The 21970-nt window shown below is 39.6% G+C and overlaps 1 protein-coding gene across 1 annotated transcript in view; it reads left to right on the plus strand.

The window, feature by feature from the left end:
• Positions 1 to 419: 419 nt before the first annotated feature.
• The window catches only part of LOC143018781 (uncharacterized), an 85565-nt gene continuing 64014 nt past the window's right edge, over positions 420 to 21970 (plus strand). Inside the window, exon 1 of the mRNA XM_076174360.1 lies at positions 420 to 620. Coding sequence (XP_076030475.1) covers positions 560 to 620 — 61 coding nt within the window. The 5' untranslated portion in view covers positions 420 to 559. The remainder of the gene's footprint in view (positions 621 to 21970) is intronic.

Consider the following 21970-nt stretch of genomic DNA (forward strand, 5'->3'; position numbering starts at 1 on the left):
AGTAGACCACTTGGAAAAAGAAACTAACGAAGCAGAGCGCTTTCGTATATTACATCTTCAGTGCAAAAAGTACTTTTGCACTGGATGTAATATACGAAAGCGCTCTGCTTCGTTAGTTTCTTTTTCCAAGTGGTCTACTTTGCATACATACATACATATATATATATATATATATATATATATATATATATACATATATATAAATATATATATACATATATACATATATATATATATATATATGTTTTTTATTGTAACCCATTATAAAAGAGAAGGAAAAATACAGGAAGGTTGATATGTGTTTGATTTACATTGCCCACTACAATAAAACGATTGTATCCTCTTTTCATTAGAGATATTCCAGATATTTGCAGGAACTGCATAACGAAATTCAGTCTTCTAACTCAAACCTTCACTGCGCAATTGTGGGGCGTTTAATTTGTGAATTCAGGGCAAAACGATACTAAATGTAAATAAAAGTTTGAGTGAGTCATTTATTTACAAATGAAACTGATTTTGACTTGTTTGTTTTCCAGCAGGCTTGGTCTGGTGCGGTGCGATGCTTACTATGGGGCCCCTACGAATCATTTCCTTGATATGGCTTCTGCTACTGGCGCATGGTATGTATTATTAGTTATATATGTCAATATGTCAATTTATTATCATTTAACTATTTTACCTGTTTGTTTGTTGTTTGACTGTGCCTATGCGTTTATTTATGTATTTTATTTGATACATTATTATAGTTTTTATTTATTTATTTATTATTATTATTAGGATTTTTTTCGCATCCGACCTAGATATGGACCAAAAGGTCTCCTGTCGGCATGCTCCGCCTTTGTAATCCTTTGTATGTTTTCCTGAATACCATATTTCATTTAACAAAAAGAATAACACTGAATATAGACGCAGGAATTTTTTATTAACAAGTGATCTATATCAGTGCATGTTTGAAATTTATGTAAGACTATATTCATAGTCTACTAACTGCATTTAATATTGACTGTAGGCATAATAAGAATAAATTGTTATAAGATATGTTAATCATCTGTATGAAAGGAACTGTGTAACAAATGACAACCAGCTCATATCGGTGGTTTTGTGCATTTAATCTCATCAATTTATACAATACGGTTATTCCAGAAATATGACACAAAAAATCAATCAAAGACTAATATATCACAATTTTCATATGTTTATAGTATTCCTCATGAAACTAGAAAAAACCATCCCATAGCATATGAAGAGATAGGTTAAAATGGGGAAGATATTGAATTATCTCAAATAGATAATTGTCCTGATTTGCAAAACTGTTTTCAAATGATATTGTTATTTTTTTCAAATGTTTTGTTGTTAGAATTTAGCCTGAAGCATCAAAATAATCTTAAAAAAAGAAATATATTATATTCTATTTACCATAAATTAACGTTTGTCACCACAGTTCATTACTTCTTTGCCTTCATGAACTGAAATACTGAAATCTATCCATAAGAAGTTTATTACATATTGAAAAAACAAGACAAAGGGAAAATTTCTACACAAAAAAATACGATAGAAATAACACAGATTGCAGATACAAAATTGATTAATAAACAATGACTAAAATAAAAAAAGTAAACTAGAAAATATATTAGAATTTAATTTTGTGGTCAAGAAAGAGGGTATCACCTATTACAGCGCCAGATGTCATATAATGGCTCAACATATAGCAGTGTAACTCAGTGCTACAAAACACTGCTACACTGTGGCATTGCTACAAAAACTTTAGAAAATATATTAGAATTTAATTTTTGTGGTCAAGAAAGACGGTATCATCTGTTACAGTGCCAGATGTCATATCATGGTTCAATATATAGCAGTGTAATTCCGTGCTACAAAGCACTGCTGTACTGTGGCATTGCTACAAAAACTTTAAATTTTTTATCAGAAATTAATTTTGTGGCCAAGAAAGACGGTATCACCTATTACAGTGCTAAATGTCATATAATGGTTCAATATATAGCAGTGTAATTCAGTGCTACAAAGCACTGCTCTACTGTGGTATTGCTACAGAAAGTTTAGAAAATATATTAGAAATTAATTTTGTGGTCAAGAAAGACGATATCACCTATTACAGTGCTAGCTGTCATATAGCAGTGTAACTCAGTGCTACAGAGCAGTGTAGTTCAGTGCTACAGAGCACTGTTCCACTGTAGCATTACTACAACCCTTGTGATCGACTGAAGTTTCTCCTTTACCTTCAAATGACAAACTTTAGGCGTCGCGTCGGCTCTTGAATTTTGAATAATCTTCTCGAAAATCCATAAGAATAGTAAAGTTGTAAAATTCACGGCCAAGTTTTCAACCTTTCTTAAATGCATCATGGTGTGTTTTTATAAATAATGTTCGCGATTTCTTATATCTCCAAGGATTATGCGTTCTATGTTATTTCTTGCATATTCCTGTAACCAGTCAATAGAAGATTATATATTAATGAGAGACAAAGAGAAATAATTCTTTGGTTGACATTAAGATTTTTTTTTTTTTTTTTTGCGGATTTCAATCTCTCTCTCTCTCTCTCTCTCTCTCTCTCTCTCTCTCTCTCTCTCTCTCTCTCTCTCTCTCTCTCTCTCTCTCTTTCTCTTTCTCTCTCTTAATCTTTCTTTTTTTGTTTTCTATCTCTATCTCATCCTCTCGATTTTTTATCTTCTCTGCTATTCTGAAACGTGTGTGTCTGTATGTGTGTGTGTGTATTCACTTGGTCTTTGGATCACGTGTTGGACTCGTGATCGACAGCTATTTCCCTCCTGGAAGAGAGCTCAGAGCTCGTAGGTCCGATCTATGGGTAATGCTATGACCTTACACACACACACACACACACCCAACTCCCCGCCCACGAGAGTCAGAGTAACGACTCGAAGCGCAGCGGTACCGAAATAATTTCGGCCCTGGGCAGGATTCGAACCAAGAACTACGGGCCACCATGGTAGCAGTTCAGCGCTCTACCAACTGCGCCACCGAGTCGTGTAAAGTGTGTGTGTGTGTGTGTGTGTGTGTGTGTGTGTGTGTGTGTGTGTGTGTGTGATCTCATCCTCTCGATTTTTTATCTTCTCTGCTATTCTGAAACGTGTGTGTCTGTATGTGTGTGTGTGTATTCACTTGGTCTTTGGATCACGTGTTGGACTCGTGATCGACAGCTATTTCCCTCCTGGAAGAGAGCTCAGAGCTCGTAGGTCCGATCTATGGGTAATGCTATGACCTTACACACACACACACACACACCCAACTCCCCGCCCACGAGAGTCAGAGTAACGACTCGAAGCGCAGCGGTACCGAAATAATTTCGGCCCTGGGCAGGATTCGAACCAAGAACTACGGGCCACCATGGTAGCAGTTCAGCGCTCTACCAACTGCGCCACCGAGTCGTGTAAAGTGTGTGTGTGTGTGTGTGTGTGTGTGTGTGTGTGTGTGTGTGTGTGTGTGTGTGTGTACACATGTGCAAATGCTTGACATGTCTTTTTCTTGACTTTTAAGATTCGTTGAGATTTAGTGTTTATGAAATGCTTTTTTCATATACCATTCGTTCTTGTGGGGGGATAACAGAGCTTAGGGAATAGATAACCTCGTATTCATTTGTTATTCTTTCATATATAAAATCAAATGTACATAAACTTACATAAATTTCGAAACTTATGACCAAAAATTCAGGCGACAGGCTTCCAAGAAAAGAAAAAGAAAAAAATGTTCCTCCCGAAAGCAAACATAACCTTTTCATCCGCCAAATGAAGGATAAACGAAGGCGACTTGGAAAATTAAGAAGATGCGGAAAGTTGCGACCAAGTGCTAAATTATGATATACCAAGACGGCGTGACGAAGTGGGTGGACTTGATAATTAAATGGGCGTGGGTGTGGGAGTGGGTATGGACGCGACATCGAGCGTGTGGGCGTGAAGGTCGCCACTTCAATATGCATCGCTGAATGGGTACCAGTGAACAGATTTACATTTATCAACCAGAATTCACTTTAATTCTAGGCCATCAACATCGAGAAACTCGAGGAGGCATACATGCAGAAATTGAAACGTGGTACAGCCAACCTCCTCGATGGCTTAGAATTAAAGTGAAATGCGGTTGATAAATGTATATATATATATATATATATATATATATATATATGTATATATATATATATATATATATATATATATATATATATATATATTCTCTAGAGAGCATTATTGTAATACATTTGTAAATCACACAGAGAACCCACAGTCGGAGAGAAAGAAAAAATTGGGAAAACGCCAACTTTTATATTTTGGCTACTAGCTGTAGCCCTCTTCAGGAAGAGGACTAAAGCTAGTAGCCGAAATATAGAGAAATAGAGAAGTTAGCGTCATCCCAATTTTTTCTTTCACTCCGACTGTAGGTTCTCTGTGTGATATATATATATATATATATATATATATATATATATATATATATATATATATATACATATATGTGTGTAATATATATATATATATGTGTATATATATATATATATATATATATATATATATATATATATATATGTATGTATGTATGTATATATGTATTCGGAGTTTATTGTCGAACAAATGGCTCCCCCAACCTCGTCTATGAGTCGCACGACATGCGGATAACTACGCCACATCACTTGAGGGAATCTTCTCTATCACAACAATCTACCCTCTGCCCGCTTTCCCCCGTCCTAGCTTGCTCTCTCGAGGTATCCAGTTAGTAACACGCTCACATCACATACCTTTTTTTCCGGAACTTTATCATGCTTAGAATATATTTTACTCAACCTGTCCGAGTTTGTTACTGTTATTTGTATTGATTAGTGAATAGACTTTCGTAATCTAGAAGTACAAAACATAAAAACGAAAGTTTTTTTTTTCTTCTGATTTCTCGATTATCTGATTCGTTGTCTGCTGATGGTCTAGATTAAACAATTCTATAACCTGTTTGTTCTTTTGGTTGGTTTTGATATTAAACATCAATTAATCTCGTTGTAAAAAATTTGGAAGGTACTTTTTATACATTTGATAGGAAAGTGATTGGTATATAGTTAGTTAAGACTTTCCAATAGTCAGGTGGAATTACCAGAGCATTTCACTATGATTATGGAATGCCTTTATTTACGTATACTCAATATATACATACACACACGTACACACACAAACACACACACACACACACACACACACACACACACACACACACACACACACACACACACACACACACACACACACACACACACATACACACATACACAAACGAACACGCACACGAACGCACACACGCCATGCACGCACACAAATACACACACAAACACAAACACACATGCTCAACAAGACAAAACTAAAAAAAAAGAAGAGAAAAATATTACAAAGTATATATATATATCTCATAGACATATAAAGAAGAAAAGAATATTAGAATAAGTTATGAAAAGAAATTTCAGACCAACAAATCATGAAAAAGACTGCACCTTATTACATATCATAAGAGCAAGAAAAACCAGCACTTTTTCATCACGGAACAGTTCAAAAGTGAACCAAAAATCCAACTCAAAAAAGTCATGTAGTCTTTAGACTTAGTGCAACTGTGAGATCGTTGCCAGAAATGATGTCGGCATGACGACAAAGAAGTTGAGTAGATGCTTAACCTACCATCTTACATGTATAAACATTTACGACAGCAACACCATACAACCCTGACAAGAGAAACACTCGTAAGAATTAAAGAAATCATCACAGTATACCAATATACACGTCATATCCCCATCATGTAATATTTATTTATCTATCAAGGATATGGATGCGAACTTGAATATCCAGACTTCAGATTTTTAAGCCGTAACGAGTATGAGGAAGAATTCATCTTCAATGACTGGTCAATCAACGATGCCTGTTCCCTCGCACCTCTCTCTCTCTCTCTCTCTCTCTCTCTCTCTCTCTCTCTCTCTCTCTCTCTCTCTCTCTCTCTCTCTCTCTCTCTCTCTCTCTCTCTCTCTCTCTCTCTCTCTCTCTCTCTCTCTCTCTCTCTCTCTCTCTCTCTCTCTCTCTCTCTCTCTCTCTCTCTCTCTCTCTCCCTTCATCAGATTGGCCTCACTTTTCCTTCTTCTCCTCCCTCTCTCTCTCTCCCTCTCTCTCCTTCTCTCTCTCTCTCTCTCTCTCTCTCTCTCTCTCTCTCTCTCTCTCTCTCTCTCTCTCTCTCTCTCTCTTCTTCATCAGATTGTCCTCCCTTTTCCTTTTCCTTCTCCTCCCTCCCCTCTCTCCAGGATTCGCTTGAAACGAAGGACTTGTGGTCCATGTGAAGACCAGAGAGAACGTGCATGGTTTCGAATTCGATCCAAGATCAAACAAAAAACAAAGTAATTCATTGATTATCAGTAGCTTATTAACATCTTCCCTTCTGGTTAGTATTTAGTGACTACTTTACATAACTCATCGTGGTTGACATTTTGATCCGGAATGATAAATATTGGAGTTTTTTTTTTTTCTAATTGAATTATGTGAAACCTACACAGGTAAGTGAGAACAGTAGAGTTTGTCACAGTACTGAGAAGACTAGTTGAGACGAACTCCATCCTGTTGTTAGTGTGACGACTACTTAGCTGAATGGTATCCTCTATTTCCAGCCAGAACATAACATTCTTCGCCACCAAGGAGAAAGTTTCAGTTTCAAAAGTGACTAGAATGAGCAAGCAAGGGAGTATAGAAGAGAGAGAGAGAGAGAGAGAGAGAGAGAGAGAGAGAGAGAGGCTTAGGCACCTTAACTTACACTCTCTGGAAAGACGCAGAGTCCAGGGTTATCTAATAGAGGTCTTCAAGTGAATGAATGGCTTTAACAAGGGTGACGCAAATATGGTCATCATATTAAGACAACAGGGCAGGACTCGCAGTAATGGGTTTAAATTGAACAATTTTAGATTTAAGAAGGAAATAGGAAAGAATTGGTTTACTAATAGGTAGGTTGGTCAACGAATGGAATAGACTTAGTAACCATGTACTGAGCGCTGAAAATATCGATTATTTTAAGAAATGGTTAGATACTTTTATGGATGGGGATGACAGGTGGTAATAGACATGGAACTGCCTAGTGTAGGTCTTATGGTCTCTTACAGTCTCCTTCATTCTCTTGTTTTTATGTTTTTATATTCTTGCCAACTTAAGATTTCTTTCAATCTCCTCCAGAGTGTCTCTCTCTCTCTCTCTCTCTCTCTCTCTCTCTCTCTCTCTCTCTCTCTCTCTCTCTCTCTCTCTCTCCTTTACTCCCCCTGCTTCCGTCAGTTTCCTCTCCTCCACCTATGCATCACCTCTCCCTCCCCCTCCTCCTCCCCTTCCATCTTCTAATACTTCCTCCCCTCCTGGTCAATTTTTCAACTCCTGTCTCTCCTTCGCCTCAACTTTATTTCTTTCTCCTTTTCCATTCCCCTTCTTCTCATGTGCCTTTTCTCTTTTTCTTCTCTTCTTCGTCGCCTATCTAGTCCTTCTGCCAATCTTTATGCTTTCTCCTCTTCTACCCCTTTTCATCAGTCATTTTCTGTATCTGACTCTCCATTCCTCCCTTCATCTTTCATTCACTTCCTCTCCTCTTTCCTCTCTCGTCTCTCCTTTTTGGTCTCTCTCTTTCCTCCTTCGTCTTCTTCTCTCTCTTCTTGTGGCTTACCTCCCTTGTGAGGTTTTAAGACACTACCTGGTCTGTGTTCCCTCACTGGCAGTAGATAAGTGAGTCTCCGAGTCCAACAAAGCCCAAGAGATCTGCATGTTGAGATGTCACCTGGGCCTTCAAGGTTCCAGAGTGTCCCAGAGAAATTCCAGATGGATTCTAGTTAGCTCCAGAGCGTTCCAGAGTGTTTCCAAAGGGTTCCAGAGCGTTCCAGAGTGTTCCCAAAGGGCTCCAGAGAGTTACAGAGAACTTCATAAAGAGATGCCATCTGGGCCTTGATGAATTCTAGATGGTTCCAGAGGGTTTCCAAAGGGTTCCATAGCGTTCCAGAGTGTTTTTAAAGGGCTCCATAGAGTTCCAGAGAATAAGATAGATAAGTGAGTCTCTGAGTCCAACAAAGCCCAAGAGATCTCTTGTATGTTGAGGAGAGATGCCATCTGGATCTTGAAGATTCCAGTGTCCCAGAGAAATTCCAGATGAATTCTAGATGGTTCCAGAGCGTTCCAGAGTGTTCCAGAGTGTTTCCAAAGGGCTCCGGAGAGTTACAGAGAACTTCATAAAGAGATGCCATCTGGACCTTGAAGGTTCCAGAATGTCCCAGAGAAATCCCAGATGAATTCTAGATAGCTCCAGAGCGTTCCAGAGTGTTTCCAAAGGGCTCCATAGAATTCCAGAGAACTTCATAAAGAGGTGCCATCTGGAGCTCAAAATTCCAGAATGTCCCAGAGATATTCCAGATGAATTCTAAATGGTTCCACAGCGTTCCAGAGGGTTTCCACAGCGTTCCAGAGGGTTTCCAAAGGGTTCCAGAGGGTTACAGAGAATTTAATAAAGATATGCCATCTGGGTTCTGAATATTCCAAAGGGTTTCAGAGGAATTCCAGGTGGACACGAGACGGCTCCAGAGCGTTCCAGAAGGTTTCCAAAGGGTTCCAGAGAGTTCCAGAGAAATCTATAAAGAGATGCCACCTGGGTCCTAAAGGTTCCTAAGGTTTCCAGAGGAATTCCAGGTGGATTCCAGGCTGCTCTAAAGCGTTTCAGACATTCTCCAAAAGGATTCCAGGGAGTTTCAGAGGATTTCAGAAAGTTCAAAACGTCCTCTTTGTTCTGGCACCTGCCAAATCTATTTATTCATTATTATTCGTGTGTCCCAAAAATAACAAAAGGGTGAAAGCCTGTGTCGAAATATTGCACTCTTTACTGATACCGCAAGCACATCGCTCAACTTCTGTTTTTTCTACTTTCTTTCGCTCTCTCTCTCTCTCTCTCTCTCTCTCTCTCTCTCTCTCTCTCTCTCTCTCTCTCTCTCTCTCTCTCTCTCTCCCTCCCTCTTCCTCTCTCTCCCTCCCCCCCCCTCTCTCTCTCTCTCTCATTCTCTCTCTCTCTCTCTCTCTCTCTCTCTCTCTCTCTCTCTCTCTCTCTCTCTCTTCCCCCTTTGTATCTCTCTCTCTCTCTCTCTCTCTCTCTCTCTCTCTCTCTCTCTCTCTCTCTCTCTCTCTCTCTCTCTCTCTCTCTCCCTTATTTTTCCTACCTCCCATGGTCTTTCTTGACTCCCTTCATTTGAACGTGAGTTTACGATCGTGTGATTGTTTGTGGTCGCAAATTACATCCTTTACTCAAGTTTCAGACCTACATGAATTTTTTCCAATACCTATGAATTACTGCAGTTAATTTAGTAAATATTGCAATACTATGATTTTAAAAGGGTAACAAATCAACAAAACTCAATTCAGATACTAAGTGACAAAAGTTCAAGTCTGCAAAAGACCATAAGGCCTACACTAGGCAGTTCCATGTCCATCACCACCTATGATTCCCATCCATAACTTTGTCTTAAACAACCAATAGTTTCATTACTGATGACATGGTTACAAAGTCTATTCTATTCGTTAACCACTTCTTTGGCAGCCCATTCCTTATTCCTTCTTAGATCAAAATCTATCCAGTTTAGGTAAGGTTTACTTGCCTACACTAACTAGTGTAGGCCTTATGGTTTCTTGCAGTCTCCTTCATTCTTATGTTTTTTTTTTTTTTTTTTTTTTTTTTTTTACAAATGCTGAACCCTTTGGCCTTCCTGTTCTTACACTGCCTAGTGTAGGCCTTATGGTCTCTTGCAGTCTCCTTCATTCTTATGTTATTATTATTATTATTATTATTATTATTTTTTTTTTTATTATTATTTTTTTTTTTTTTTTTACAAATGCTGAACCCTTTGGGCCTTCCTGTTCTTACACTGCCTAGTGTAGGCCTTATGGTCTCTTACTGTCTCCTCCATTCTTATGTTATTATTATTATTTTTTCTTTTTTTTACAAATGCTGAACCCTTTGACCTTCCTGTTTTTACACTGCCTAGTGTAGGCCTTATGGTCTCTTACTGTCTCCTTCATTCTTATGTTCTTATTTATTATTATTTTTTTTTTTTTTGGCAAATGCTAAACCCTTTGGCCTTCCTGTTCTTACACTGCCTAGTGTAGGCCTTATGGTCTCTTACGGTGTCCTTCATTCTTATGTTCTTATTTATTTATTTATTTATTTATTTATTTTATCATTATTATTATTATTTTTTTTTTTTTGGAAATGCTGAACCCTTTGGCCTTCCTGTTCTTCCAGTACAAACGTTAGCAGGATTCATGGAAGCCTTCCAGAGGAGAACACCTCCTTCCAGAGTCCTCCGAGTTAAGAAGTCAAACCTACTTCGAATCCTAACTTCTGCAAACTCGAAGACCAAGTTAAGTCTGATTAATCGAACGAGAAGTGGCTAAGGCAAGGGTGTGCCTGGGAGGGGAATAATAATAATGATTGTGATGATTGTTGTGGTGATGCTGGTCCGTGCCGTTTCGCTGTGGGATGGTGAGAAATCGTGGGTTCGGATTCTGTGAAAATTTGATTAGAACCTGGGTGACTGGCTACACTTTAAGAAATTTTCGTCCAACCTGAGGATTTTGATAGTGCTGTGTTATTCATTTATTTATACACTTGTTCGTTTACCTATTTATATATGAAAGAGAAATGGGTGGGTAATATCATTATATATATATATATATATATATGTATATATATATATATACATACATATATATATATATACGTACATATATATATATATATATATATATGTGTGTGTGTGTGTGTGTGTGTGTGTGTGTGTGTGTGTGTGTGTGTGTGTGTGTGTTTGTGTGTGTGTGTGTGTGTGTGTGATATATATTTTTTAAGGGGGGGGGGTTGGGACGAGGTTTTGATGGGGGCAGAGATCTTGGTTTCAAATGATGGCCAAGGGGAACTTTTGAGGACTCGAAAAATGTGCTCTAGGCACCCAGAGAGGTGTTAGAGGTCCGAACAAGTATTTTAGTGGTCTAGAGAGATTCCCTATGGGGAATTTCATAGAGGTTTTATAGGAGGATTCCAGAGAGGTTCCCTTGAGGAATTCTAGAAAGGTTTCCTAGGGGGAATTCTAGAGGTTCCCTAAGTTGAATTCTAGAGATATTTCATGGAAGTATCGTTGTTAACAAGTGCAGTTTTTATGAGGTCTCAGAGACGTTGCATAGGAGTCTCTAGAAAGATTCCCTAGAGAGAATCTAGAGAGGCTCTCCGGGATTTGGTGTGCGTCGTGGTGCCTGTCTCTCACCGCATTGAGGACAAAGTCGTCTTGTTCCTCTTCGACGACGACCCGGGTCCGTACACGGGGTGCCTGTCCGGGATCGGACAGCTGGAAGGGTGTCGGTCGGTCGTCCTGACGGAAGATGTCGCACTTGCTGAAGGCGAGGACCCCAAGCCCTCGAGACGCACCTTCAAGACTCAGACCCAAAGAGTCTTCCTTCGGGAATTTTTTCTTTTGAAGAAGTCTTGATCTTCCGCTCCCGGAAGTGCCGTGTGTCGTTCGCGGGCGCCACAGCTCAAGTGTCTGTCCACGTGGTGCCTGCCGAGGCGTCCCACGTCGGGCCCAACTGCCGATGCGCTGACAGCCCACGGGTCATCCTCACGAAGACAGGCGCTGTGCATCTCAGGAGGCGACCACAAGAGCCGAGCCTGGTACCAGACAAGACCTATGCAAAAAGGTCTCCTGTCGGCATGCTCCGCCTTTGTAATCCTTTGTAATATATATATATATATATATATATATATATATATATACATACATACATACATACATATATCTGACGTAAGTGGGAGTAGGAAACACCGGAATCTTAGTCTGAGTTTATTCCTAACTAGCAGGTATGCTTTCTCGAAGGAATGGTATACAAAATGGGTTGTGGGTATTTATACATGAAGGAGACCTCACTACTTCCCCGTGTAGCCAGAATTGGCGACAAGAGTGGATACCAATAAACATGTTCAGTGGTTGAGCAAAGGACTTGCAAGATGAAAAGAAAGTCTCAAACTAGGTTTGAAAACGAATAAGAGTAAAACCAAAGTAATGCTCAACTTGAAAGCTCAATGCAAGGAGATTATAATCGATGGTGAGAGTCTTGAAGAAGTTGAAGAGTACAATCGCTTAGGATGGTGAAATTGATTAAAGATCATGATAGTGAAATAATGAGGCATATTACAATTATGGGAAAATGTTTGATAACTATAATAAGATCCTGAGAGGCTCCCTACCTTTATGTTTGAAAAGCAAAGTTTACAATCAATGCATCCTTCCAGCAATAATCTACGGATGCGAGACTTGGAAACTGGCGAAGGCGATGGAGACAAAGCTAAGGAGTGTACAGAGGAGAGATCAATGGTAGGAATAAAGCTGAGAGACTGAAAGAGATTAAGTTTGGTGAGAGAGCAGACTAGAGTGAAAGATATACGTAGGGGAGGCAGTAAAAGAGAGAAAATGGAATTGTGCAGGTAAGTTAGCTAAGGAGCAGGTGTGTTAAGGAGTAGACGCCGCAATATTTTTAGATTTCCTTTGCTTGTACTTTATCCCTAAAGACAAACCATAGATAGGGTTTGAAACGTAGAAATAATCTTCTAACGACGAGTCTAGTGTTTGCATTCTTTCAAATACTGGTTTCTGAACATATACATATATATATATATATATATACATGTGTGTGTGTGTGTGTGTGTGTGTGTGTGTGTGTATGTGTGTGTGCTTGTATTTATATATATATATATAATGTATGTATGTGTGTGTGTGTGTGTGTGTGTGTGTGTGTGTGTGTGTGTGTTTGTGTGTGTGTGTGTGTGTGTGTGTTTGTGCGTGTAACTCGAACCCTAGAAGACAATGTCTTCCTGGAGTACAACAACATCACACAGTCAGGCGTTGACGTCATACGTCACAATCACTCAGAGGACAAACGTGACATCACGCGAAAAGAGGATAACGCAGCCTTGATCGATGAGGAAGTCGACAGACACTAAACGACAGGAAGATGAACAAAGATATTTCTCCTGTTTCTCCTTTTCCTCTTCCACCTCCTCTTCTCCCTGCTCATTACTCTTCACCTCTCCTTCATTCTCCTCCTCCTCCTTCTGTTTCTTCTTCCCCACGTCGTGTCGTGGACGGTGTACGACCATACGTCGATACGTGGAAAACAAGCCTTAGTAGCTCAATTCACACACGTCCCTCCATGAGCTTTGTACCTCGAGGACAACGAGATAACCAGATAGAGGACGAGATAAGACAGTCAGAGAAGATCACTGGACATCTAGACAAAGAGAGCAGACAAAGTATAATCTCAAGGTCTTGTTAAATTTGTGACCACGATATGGAAAATTACTTAAGTGATACAAGTATTTACTCGTCCCTGATAGTATGAGAGTTTATCTTATTATTCTTTCTTCATCTTCTTCTTCTCCTTCTTCTTCTTCTTCTTCTTCTTCTTCTTCTTCTTCTTCTCTTTCTCCTCTTTTTTTTTTCTTCTTCTCCTTTTCTTCTTCTCTTTTTCCCTCTTCTTTTTCTTCTCCTTCCCCTTCTTCTTTATCTTCTTCTTCTTCTTCTTCTTCATCTTATCTTCCTCTTTTCTTCTTCTTCTTTTGCTTTCTTCTTCTTCTTCTTCTTCTTCTTCTTCTTCTTCTTCTTCTTCTTCCTCTTCTTCTTCTTCTTCTTCTTCTTATTTTCCTTCTTCTTTATTTCCTTCTTCTTCGTTTTCTCCTCCTCCTCCTCCTCCTCCTTCTTCTTCTTCTTCTTTAGCTTCCTGTTCTTCTTCTTCTTCTTCTGCTTCCTTTTTTTTTCTTCTTTTGCTTTTCTTTTTCTTCCTTTTCTTCTTCTGCTTCCTTTTTTCTTCTTCTTCTTCTTTTCCCTCTTCTTCTTTTTCATCTTCATCTTCCTTTGAGTCTTCTTCTTCTTCTCTTCTTCTTCTTTTCTTCTTTTTCTTCTTCTTCTTCTTCTCCTTTTCTTCTTCTCTTTTTCCCTCTTCTTTTTCTTCTTCTTCTTCTTCTTCTTCTTCTTCTTCCTCTTCTTTTTCTTCTTCTTCTTCTTCTTCTTCTTCTTCTTCTTGCTCTTCTTCTTCTTCTTCTTTTTCTTCTTCCTCTTCTTTTTCTTCTTCTTCTTCTTCTTCTTATTTCTCTTCTTCTTCTTCTTCTTCTTCTTCTTCTTTATCTTCTTCTTCATCTTCTTTTCCTTCTTCTTCTTCCTCTTCTTTTTTCTCTTCTTCTTCTTCTTCTTCTTTCTCTTCTTCTTCTTCTTCTTCTTCTTCTTCTTCTTCTTCTTTATCTTTCTGTCTTTACTTATTTATTCATCTATTCACCTGTCCTTCTACCTATCTATCTATCTGTATATATATTTATCTATCTACCTATCTATTTATCTATCTACTTGTCCTTCTACCTAATCTATCTAACTATCTGTATATATATATCTATCTACCTATCTATTTATCTATATATCTATTTACCTATTTATCTAAACATCTATCTATCTACGGCACTTATGTATGGTGGCTCTAGTTCCACTAAGAACCAACGAATAGCAACGGTGAGGGCATTTGATCATAAATTCTCAAGTTTCGAAAAAATCATTCCTTCATTGCTTAGCCACATCGCAGGTCCGACAATGGCTTCTTCCTATTTCTCCTCCTCTTCCTCCTCCTCCTCTTCTTTCTGTTCTTGCTCCTCTTGCTCCTCTTTCCCTTCTTCTTCCTCCTACTATTCCTCCTCCTCACCTTTCTCTGCCTCCTCTTCCTCCTTCTCTTTATCTTCTTCCTCCTCCTCCTCTTCCTCCTTCTCCTACTCTTCCTCCTCCTGGCTGAACAGTAAGACAAGGATCTAGCCCATTGTTCCTCAATGTTAAATGATAATAATGATAACAAATAAATGAAAGAATAAATAGATGAAAATATAGATAAAAAAAATCTTATCAGCTATCTCACTATCTTCCTCTCCTCCACCCGGACCCTCTCCAACATCTCCAACATCCCCTCCTCCCCTCCTCCCTCCTCCTCCACCGCCCTCCATTGTCCCTACAACACTCTCCTCCACAGGAACCTCTTCTTCCCCTCCTTCACCCTCAGACCAAACTTCGACGTCACATCTTGCACGGAAGATCCAACAGAAGAATTCCTCCTCCTCCTCTTCCTCTTCTTCCTCCCCCTCTTCCTCTTTCTCTTCCTCCTCCTCCTCCTCCTCTTTCTACTCTTCCTCCTTCGCCTCCTCTTTCTCTTCTTCCTCCTCCTTCTCCTTCTCCTACTCCTCCTCTTTCTCTTCTTCCTCCTCCTCCTTCTCTTTCTCTTTCTCCTCCTCTTTCTCTTCTTCCTCCTCTTTCTGTTCTTCCTCCTCCTCCTCCTCTTTCTCTTATTCCTTCTTCTCTTTCTCTTCCGCTTCTTCCTCCTTTTCTTTCTCTTCCTCCTCCTCCTCCTCTTCCTCCCCTTTCTCTTCTTCCTCCTCTTCCTCCTTCCCCCTACCTTTTCCTTCTCTTTCTCCTCCTATTTCTCTTTTTCCTCCTCCTCCTCCTCCTCCTCCTCCCCCTTCTCCTCCTCTTCCTCTTCCTCCTCCTCTTCTTCCCCCTCCTCCTCCTTCCAGGCGCCATCACTCAGCGTCTTATATTGTCTACGCCTTCATCTTCACCTTCCAGGAACTATATAGCGTTTATCTTGAGGGAGCCCTGCTTCCCTATTGACATAGTTTGTTGTTCTCAGATTCCAAGGAATTATTGTTTCTCTTCATTTTCTTAAGGTTTCTTCTCTAAGGATGTTTGCCTTTTGCTAAGGTCGTTATCACAGGCTTTTTCTGTCTTCTTTATTTTATTTTTTTGTCTGAAAAAACATTATATTTAGAATTGATAAACAAATAAATAAATGAATAAATAGATAAATAAATAAGTGAACAAATAAATAGATAAATAAATAAATAGATAAATTAATTAATAATAAATAAGTGAACAAATAAATAGATAAATAAATAAATAAATAGATAAATAAATAAATTAATTAGTAATAAGTAAATAAATTAATTAATAAATAAGACTGAGGGGACAATGCATGCACACATTAGGAAACCTCTACCAGAAGCCCAATAGCTCTGCTTACTCTTGATTACCTCAGGTATATAATATGGTCTCGACTCTTTCCCTTCTAGAATGTAGAGGCCTCGTCTAAGCTGAAAAAAACACTGTCAGGAGTCAGCCAGATCAAAATTTCGAAGCCACACCACGGTGAAAAAAAAAAATCAACTCCACATCAAAAATTTGAGCGTCCGGCATCTATGAATTAAAAAAAAAAAAAAAAAAAAAAAAAAAAAAAAAAACAAAAAAAAAACTGCCAAGATATCAAAATTTCAAAGAACCGCCATGGTAAAAAAAAAAAAAAAAAAAAAAAAAAAAAAAAAAAAAAAAAAAAAAAAAAAAAAAAAAGTTGATCAACTCAACATCGAAGGTTCGAGCATTCGGCCTCTATTTAAAAGAAAAAAAAAAAAACGACAATGAAAGCATTCGGCATCCAGTAATTACAACCAATCATAAAGGGACATTTAGACGACCAAACGGTTTGTCAAACTGTTTGACCGTGTAAATGGCCATTAAGTCTGGGAGCTCCAGTATGACCGGAGAACACCGGTGGATTTTCAGTTATAAAACGCTGCAGGTGCTGAAGAATGAGTGTTTATTGTATACAGAGCTGGGCGCGTTCCTATGTGCGTTCCTCGGTGCCTTCCGCTTTAGTTTGGCCGCGGTTAGCGTTCCCAAACTATTAAGGCTTAAGAGACAGGTTCATACCGAAATAAAAGTCCGGTAGGCCACATACTATACCAAAGAAAAAATTTGTAGGCCACATACTATACCGGCACCTATATTGTTTGTATAATATGGGAGCGCTAACCACGGTCAAACTAAAGCGGAACACACCGAGGAACGCATATAGGAACACATCGAAGAACGCGCCCAGCTCTGGTTGTACATGCTCACCGCGAGTTGGCCACGCCTGTAGGATCCTGTTTAGTTTAACGCCAGACAATTTTATTCAGTTCAGACCCAACTGTGGCTCTCAACCGAGTTTTTTTTTTTTTTTTTTTTTTAGTTTTTTTTTTTTTTTTTTTTTTTTTTTGAGGTCCCAAAGACTCTCACATGCAGATCAAAAAAATGTAGTTACTAGAGGTTTTAATGATTCTATATAGTGTTGAAGTGGTTTCCGGAAATCTAAACAACAGTAATGCATAAGTATTGGAATACGTGAGAAAATAGACTGAGAACACTTGGTTTGGAGGACCTTCCTTTCCGTGAAAAGGTTAGAAATTATTTCGAATGATTTATTCAGATCAGTTCTACGTGATTTACGGAAACTATTTTCTCACGCATAAGTTTTTATTTTCTTTAATGCAGGACAATTTTATTCAATTTAGAAGGACTTTCTCGTCCCAAAATGTTACGTGATTCTTCTTTGTCCGATCTCCTCCAATCACTTGAGCTACATGACATATCATTTGCTTCAGTAAAATCTATGAACACAACAACACGAAAGTGGATGACCCTCAATTCTTCACGTTGCCCCTCCACACTCTTCCACCAATATCTTCCCTCCATCCCCGGACTTCCACCTTCCTCCATCTTCCTCCATCTACCTCAGCACCAGGCGAGCACGGAGGATTCTGTCCGACCAAAGTTGTGGGAATTACGGACACTTGCTCGGCTCCGTCTGGGGTAAAAATGGAATAAAATGACGGCTCCTCTTCATATAATATTCAACCTCATATTCTCCCTCAAGGGTTGCCAAGTAAAGCTGTGTTGGGGGAAAAATGTGAGATGTGTACTAAAATTTCTTCGGAAATGCATATTACACACACACACACACACACACACACACACACACACACACACACATGTATATATATATACATATATATATATGTATATATATATACATATATGTATATATATACATATATATGTATACATATATGTATATATATACATATATATATATATATATATATATATATATATATATATATATATATATATCACTTAGACAAAATGTAGTAGCACATTTGTAAATTATAATCACGAAGAACCCACAGTCGGAATAAAAGGAAACTTAGAAGAAAGTATAACTTATATATTTCGGCTAATAGCTATAGCCCTCTTCAGGAAAGTACATGTTACAAGAAATTTTAGAGACATAGATACAATTGAAATATTAGTAGAAGGGGAACAGGCAAAGCTAAAAACATGACAATCCATCGCGCAGGCCGGAGTCAGAAGGAAGGGGATGTATGGGTATATGTGTGAGGTCAGAAGGGAAGCGGTGTCAAGTTTGGTAGGGGAGCGGGGTCAGGAGGGTGAAGATTTTTAACCAAACGGCTCACAACTAGCCATGAGATTATGTTCGGTGACCATTGACCTTTGAAGATATTCAAGTTCGGATATTCTTCGATTAAGGGAGATTCAGTCATTTTTCTTCTAAAGCTGCAGTTGGACTTAAACAAAATTTTGGCCTTGTCCCAGTCAAGACTATGATTTTTGGTACTGACATGTTGGAACACAGCGGAATTTTCCTGGGCATATCTAATGGATCTTTTGTGCTCCGTTAACCTGGTGTTAAGATCCCTGCCGGTTTGACCAAGGTACACTAAATCACAATCTTTACAAGGAAGGCTATACACTCCTGGGGCCTCAGTTCCCCTTAACCTTTGATGAACATTAACAATTTGTTTGTGTACAGTGTTAGGGTAATGGTAAGCAACTGTGAGACGGTTGTTAGGAATTAATTTAAAAGAAGGATTGATGGAGTTACAATAGGAGATTTTTAAAACATCTTTGAAAGAGGGTTGTGTGGTGGGAACTGAAGTTTTATGGTAGCTGGCTCTAGCCTTGCTGAGGGCTTGATCCAGGAACCAGGACGGGTATGCCAACTTCAAAAGTTGTCTTTTGATGAGGTCAAACAGCTGTGTGTGTGTGAGTTCGAACGGATGTGTGTGTGTGTGTTATGTATATGTACACACACATACACACATATATATAATATAAATCACTTCAAAGAGAAACAACTGAAGGAGAGCACTTTCATGTATTACATCAACGTAAAAATGTATAGTTGATGATGGTATAGTTTAAGGTCATAAATTCCCCTTACCGTGAGGCTAGGACGGTGCCGCTTACAGAGGATTTTTTTGTAGCGTGGCATATAAAGAACCATACATACCTTTGGTTCAACCTTGCTGGTGGCAGGATTCGAACCACCATCCCTTTAATCCTCACCAAAAGTAACGTCACCCTAACCCACTCGGCCATCAAGCTTCCTGGAAAAAAAACGCACACAAACGATACAAACAAACGGAATATACATACATACATATACCAAGGCTTTTTCCCCCTTCCAAGGGAGGTAGCCAGAAAGGGAAAGGCATAAAAACACTCCCACCCATTTCATCCCTAAATACACTCCACACCCCTCCCACCCTCCCTCTCATCTGAGCACCTCCTGGATGACGGGTCATCCCTGCACCCTGCCCACCGCCCTGGGTCAGAAGCAGTGTCGCAAGACACAGTACATCCACAGCAAGGCCACTTCATTTAATCGGCGACCCCCCCTCTCCGTCCCCCTTTGCATATAAGGCGAGGACGGGGAGAAATCCCTTCGGGCTGCGTCAAAATTCACTCACACATACTACCCCACCCCCACCCCCCCGCCCATTCCTCCTCATGCAGTCACAACATCATCCATATACAACCATTCTCCACTCACCTCTGTCTTCCGTCCTCTCCCTTCCTTCCTCAACAGACATTCCCCTCTTCCCCAAAGCCCCCTTCGCCCCATCCATCCACCTCATCCTAGGACGTCCCCTCATGTTCACTCCCTCCACATCTGCCTTCCATACATCTTTTACTAGTCTTTCTTCACTCATTCTTTCCATGTGTCCAAACCATCCTAATATTCTTTCATCAACCCTATCTCCCAAATCCTTTTTCACCCCTGTTCTCCTCCTCACCTCCTCATTTCTCACTCTATCCAGCCTAGTAACCCCCACCATACTTCTCAGACACCTCATCTCAAACACATTCAAACTCCTTCTCTCTTCTTCTCTTATGTTCCACGTTTCTGCCCCATACAGTGCTGTTGGCACAATCACTCCTTCATACAGTCTCCTCTTCGCATCCATTCCCAAATGTCTATTCCTCATTACACTCTTTAAACCACCAAGGCATTTACTCGCTTCTCTCAATCTACATTCTACCTCCACCTTCACTCCACCTTTTCCTGCTACACTTGCACCCAAGTATCTAAAACTATCCACTTCCTCCAGTCGCTCTCCCTTAATGCTCACTTCCAGTCTACTGCCACTTTCACCCCTTGTACATCTCATCACCTTACTTTTACCCACATTTATCTTTAGCTTTCTTCTATCACATACTCTCCCAAACTCTGCCACCAGCTTCCTCAATCCCTCCTCTGACCCTGCCACAAGCGCAGTGTCGTCCGCAAACAACTGCTGGCTCACCTCCCACTTTTCTCCATTTTCTTTAACCATCTCCAATCCCTGACCCACTACCCTAGCATTCACCTCTCGCACCACCCCATCCATGTATAAGTTGAACAGCCAGGGCGACATAACGCATCCTTGACGAAGTCCCACCTTTACTTCAAACCACTCACTCTCTCCATTTCTAATCCTGACACATGCTCTACTACTCTCATAAAAACTCTTGACAGCTCCCAAAAGCTTTCCTCCTATCCCATAAATCTGCATAACCTCCCACAGTGCCTTTCTGTCTACCCTATCATAAGCCTTTTCCAGATCCATAAAAGCCCAAAAAACATCCTTCCCCTTTCCTATAGCTTTCTCACATATCTGTCTTACCACAAAGATCTGATCTACACAACCTCTACCTGTCCTAAATCCACACTGTTCCTCACCAATTACTCCTTCTGTTCCTCTCCTAATCCTCTCAATTAAGATCCTCCCATAAGCCTTCCCTACTACACTTAACAGGCTAATCCCTCAGAAACTACTACATTCACACTTGTCCCCTTTTCCCTTGTAAAGAGGAACTATACAGGCACTTCTCCAGTCCTCCGGTACCCCACCCTCTCTCCAGCAAACATTAAACAACCTCACCAACCAGTCCACCATCACTGAACCTCCCTTTTTCAGACATTCTGCATGGCATCCATCCAGACCAGGTGCCTTACCTGCTTTCATCATCTTTACAACTGCCTTCACCTCATCCTTCCTTATTACTCCTCCATTCTCCTCACTCATCACTCTCATTTTCTTCGCATTTCCCACTGCAGCTATCTTTCCTTCCCTATCCTCCTTCACATTTAGCAACTCCCTAAAATATTCTGCCCATCTTCCCCTTACTGCCATCTCTTCCATTATCATCTCTCCATCTGTACCTTTTACCTTTTCTTCCCTACTTGATTCGCCTCCTCTTCCTCTCTTAATTTCTTTCCAAAACATCTTTTTATTACTTTCAAAATTTTCTGTCATACTCCTACCCCATTTTACATCTGCTCTCCTCTTTGCCTCCTTTACCTTTTGCTTTACTTCGTTGGAAGCTTTATTGTACTCGATGTGAGGATCAAATGTCATCAGTAAGAAAAGGAAACTTGGGACACTCATGGTTACAAAATGGAGATCAAATGTCCAATCAAATTTAATTGGACATTTGATCCCCACCTATTGTCCATGTGAGTACCTCACATTTCTTTTTCAACTGTTGACATTTGATCCTCAACTCGTGCTCACGGGAGTGTTTCAAATAAGATGCAAAAAACGAAAACCTTCTGATACGGCCATTTTTCCTTACAATGGTCGAAGGGAAGTGTACGTACTAGCTCCAAGCTCCTTTTGTGTGTGTGTGTGTGTGTGTGCGTGCGTGTGTGTGTGTGTGTGTGTGTGTGTGTGTGTGTGTGTGTGTGTAAAC

This window comes from Oratosquilla oratoria, chromosome 35 (assembly GCF_046742065.1).
Source record: "Oratosquilla oratoria isolate Oo_2021 chromosome 35, ASM4674206v1, whole genome shotgun sequence".
In the NCBI taxonomy this organism is placed as follows: Eukaryota; Metazoa; Arthropoda; class Malacostraca; order Stomatopoda; family Squillidae; genus Oratosquilla; species Oratosquilla oratoria.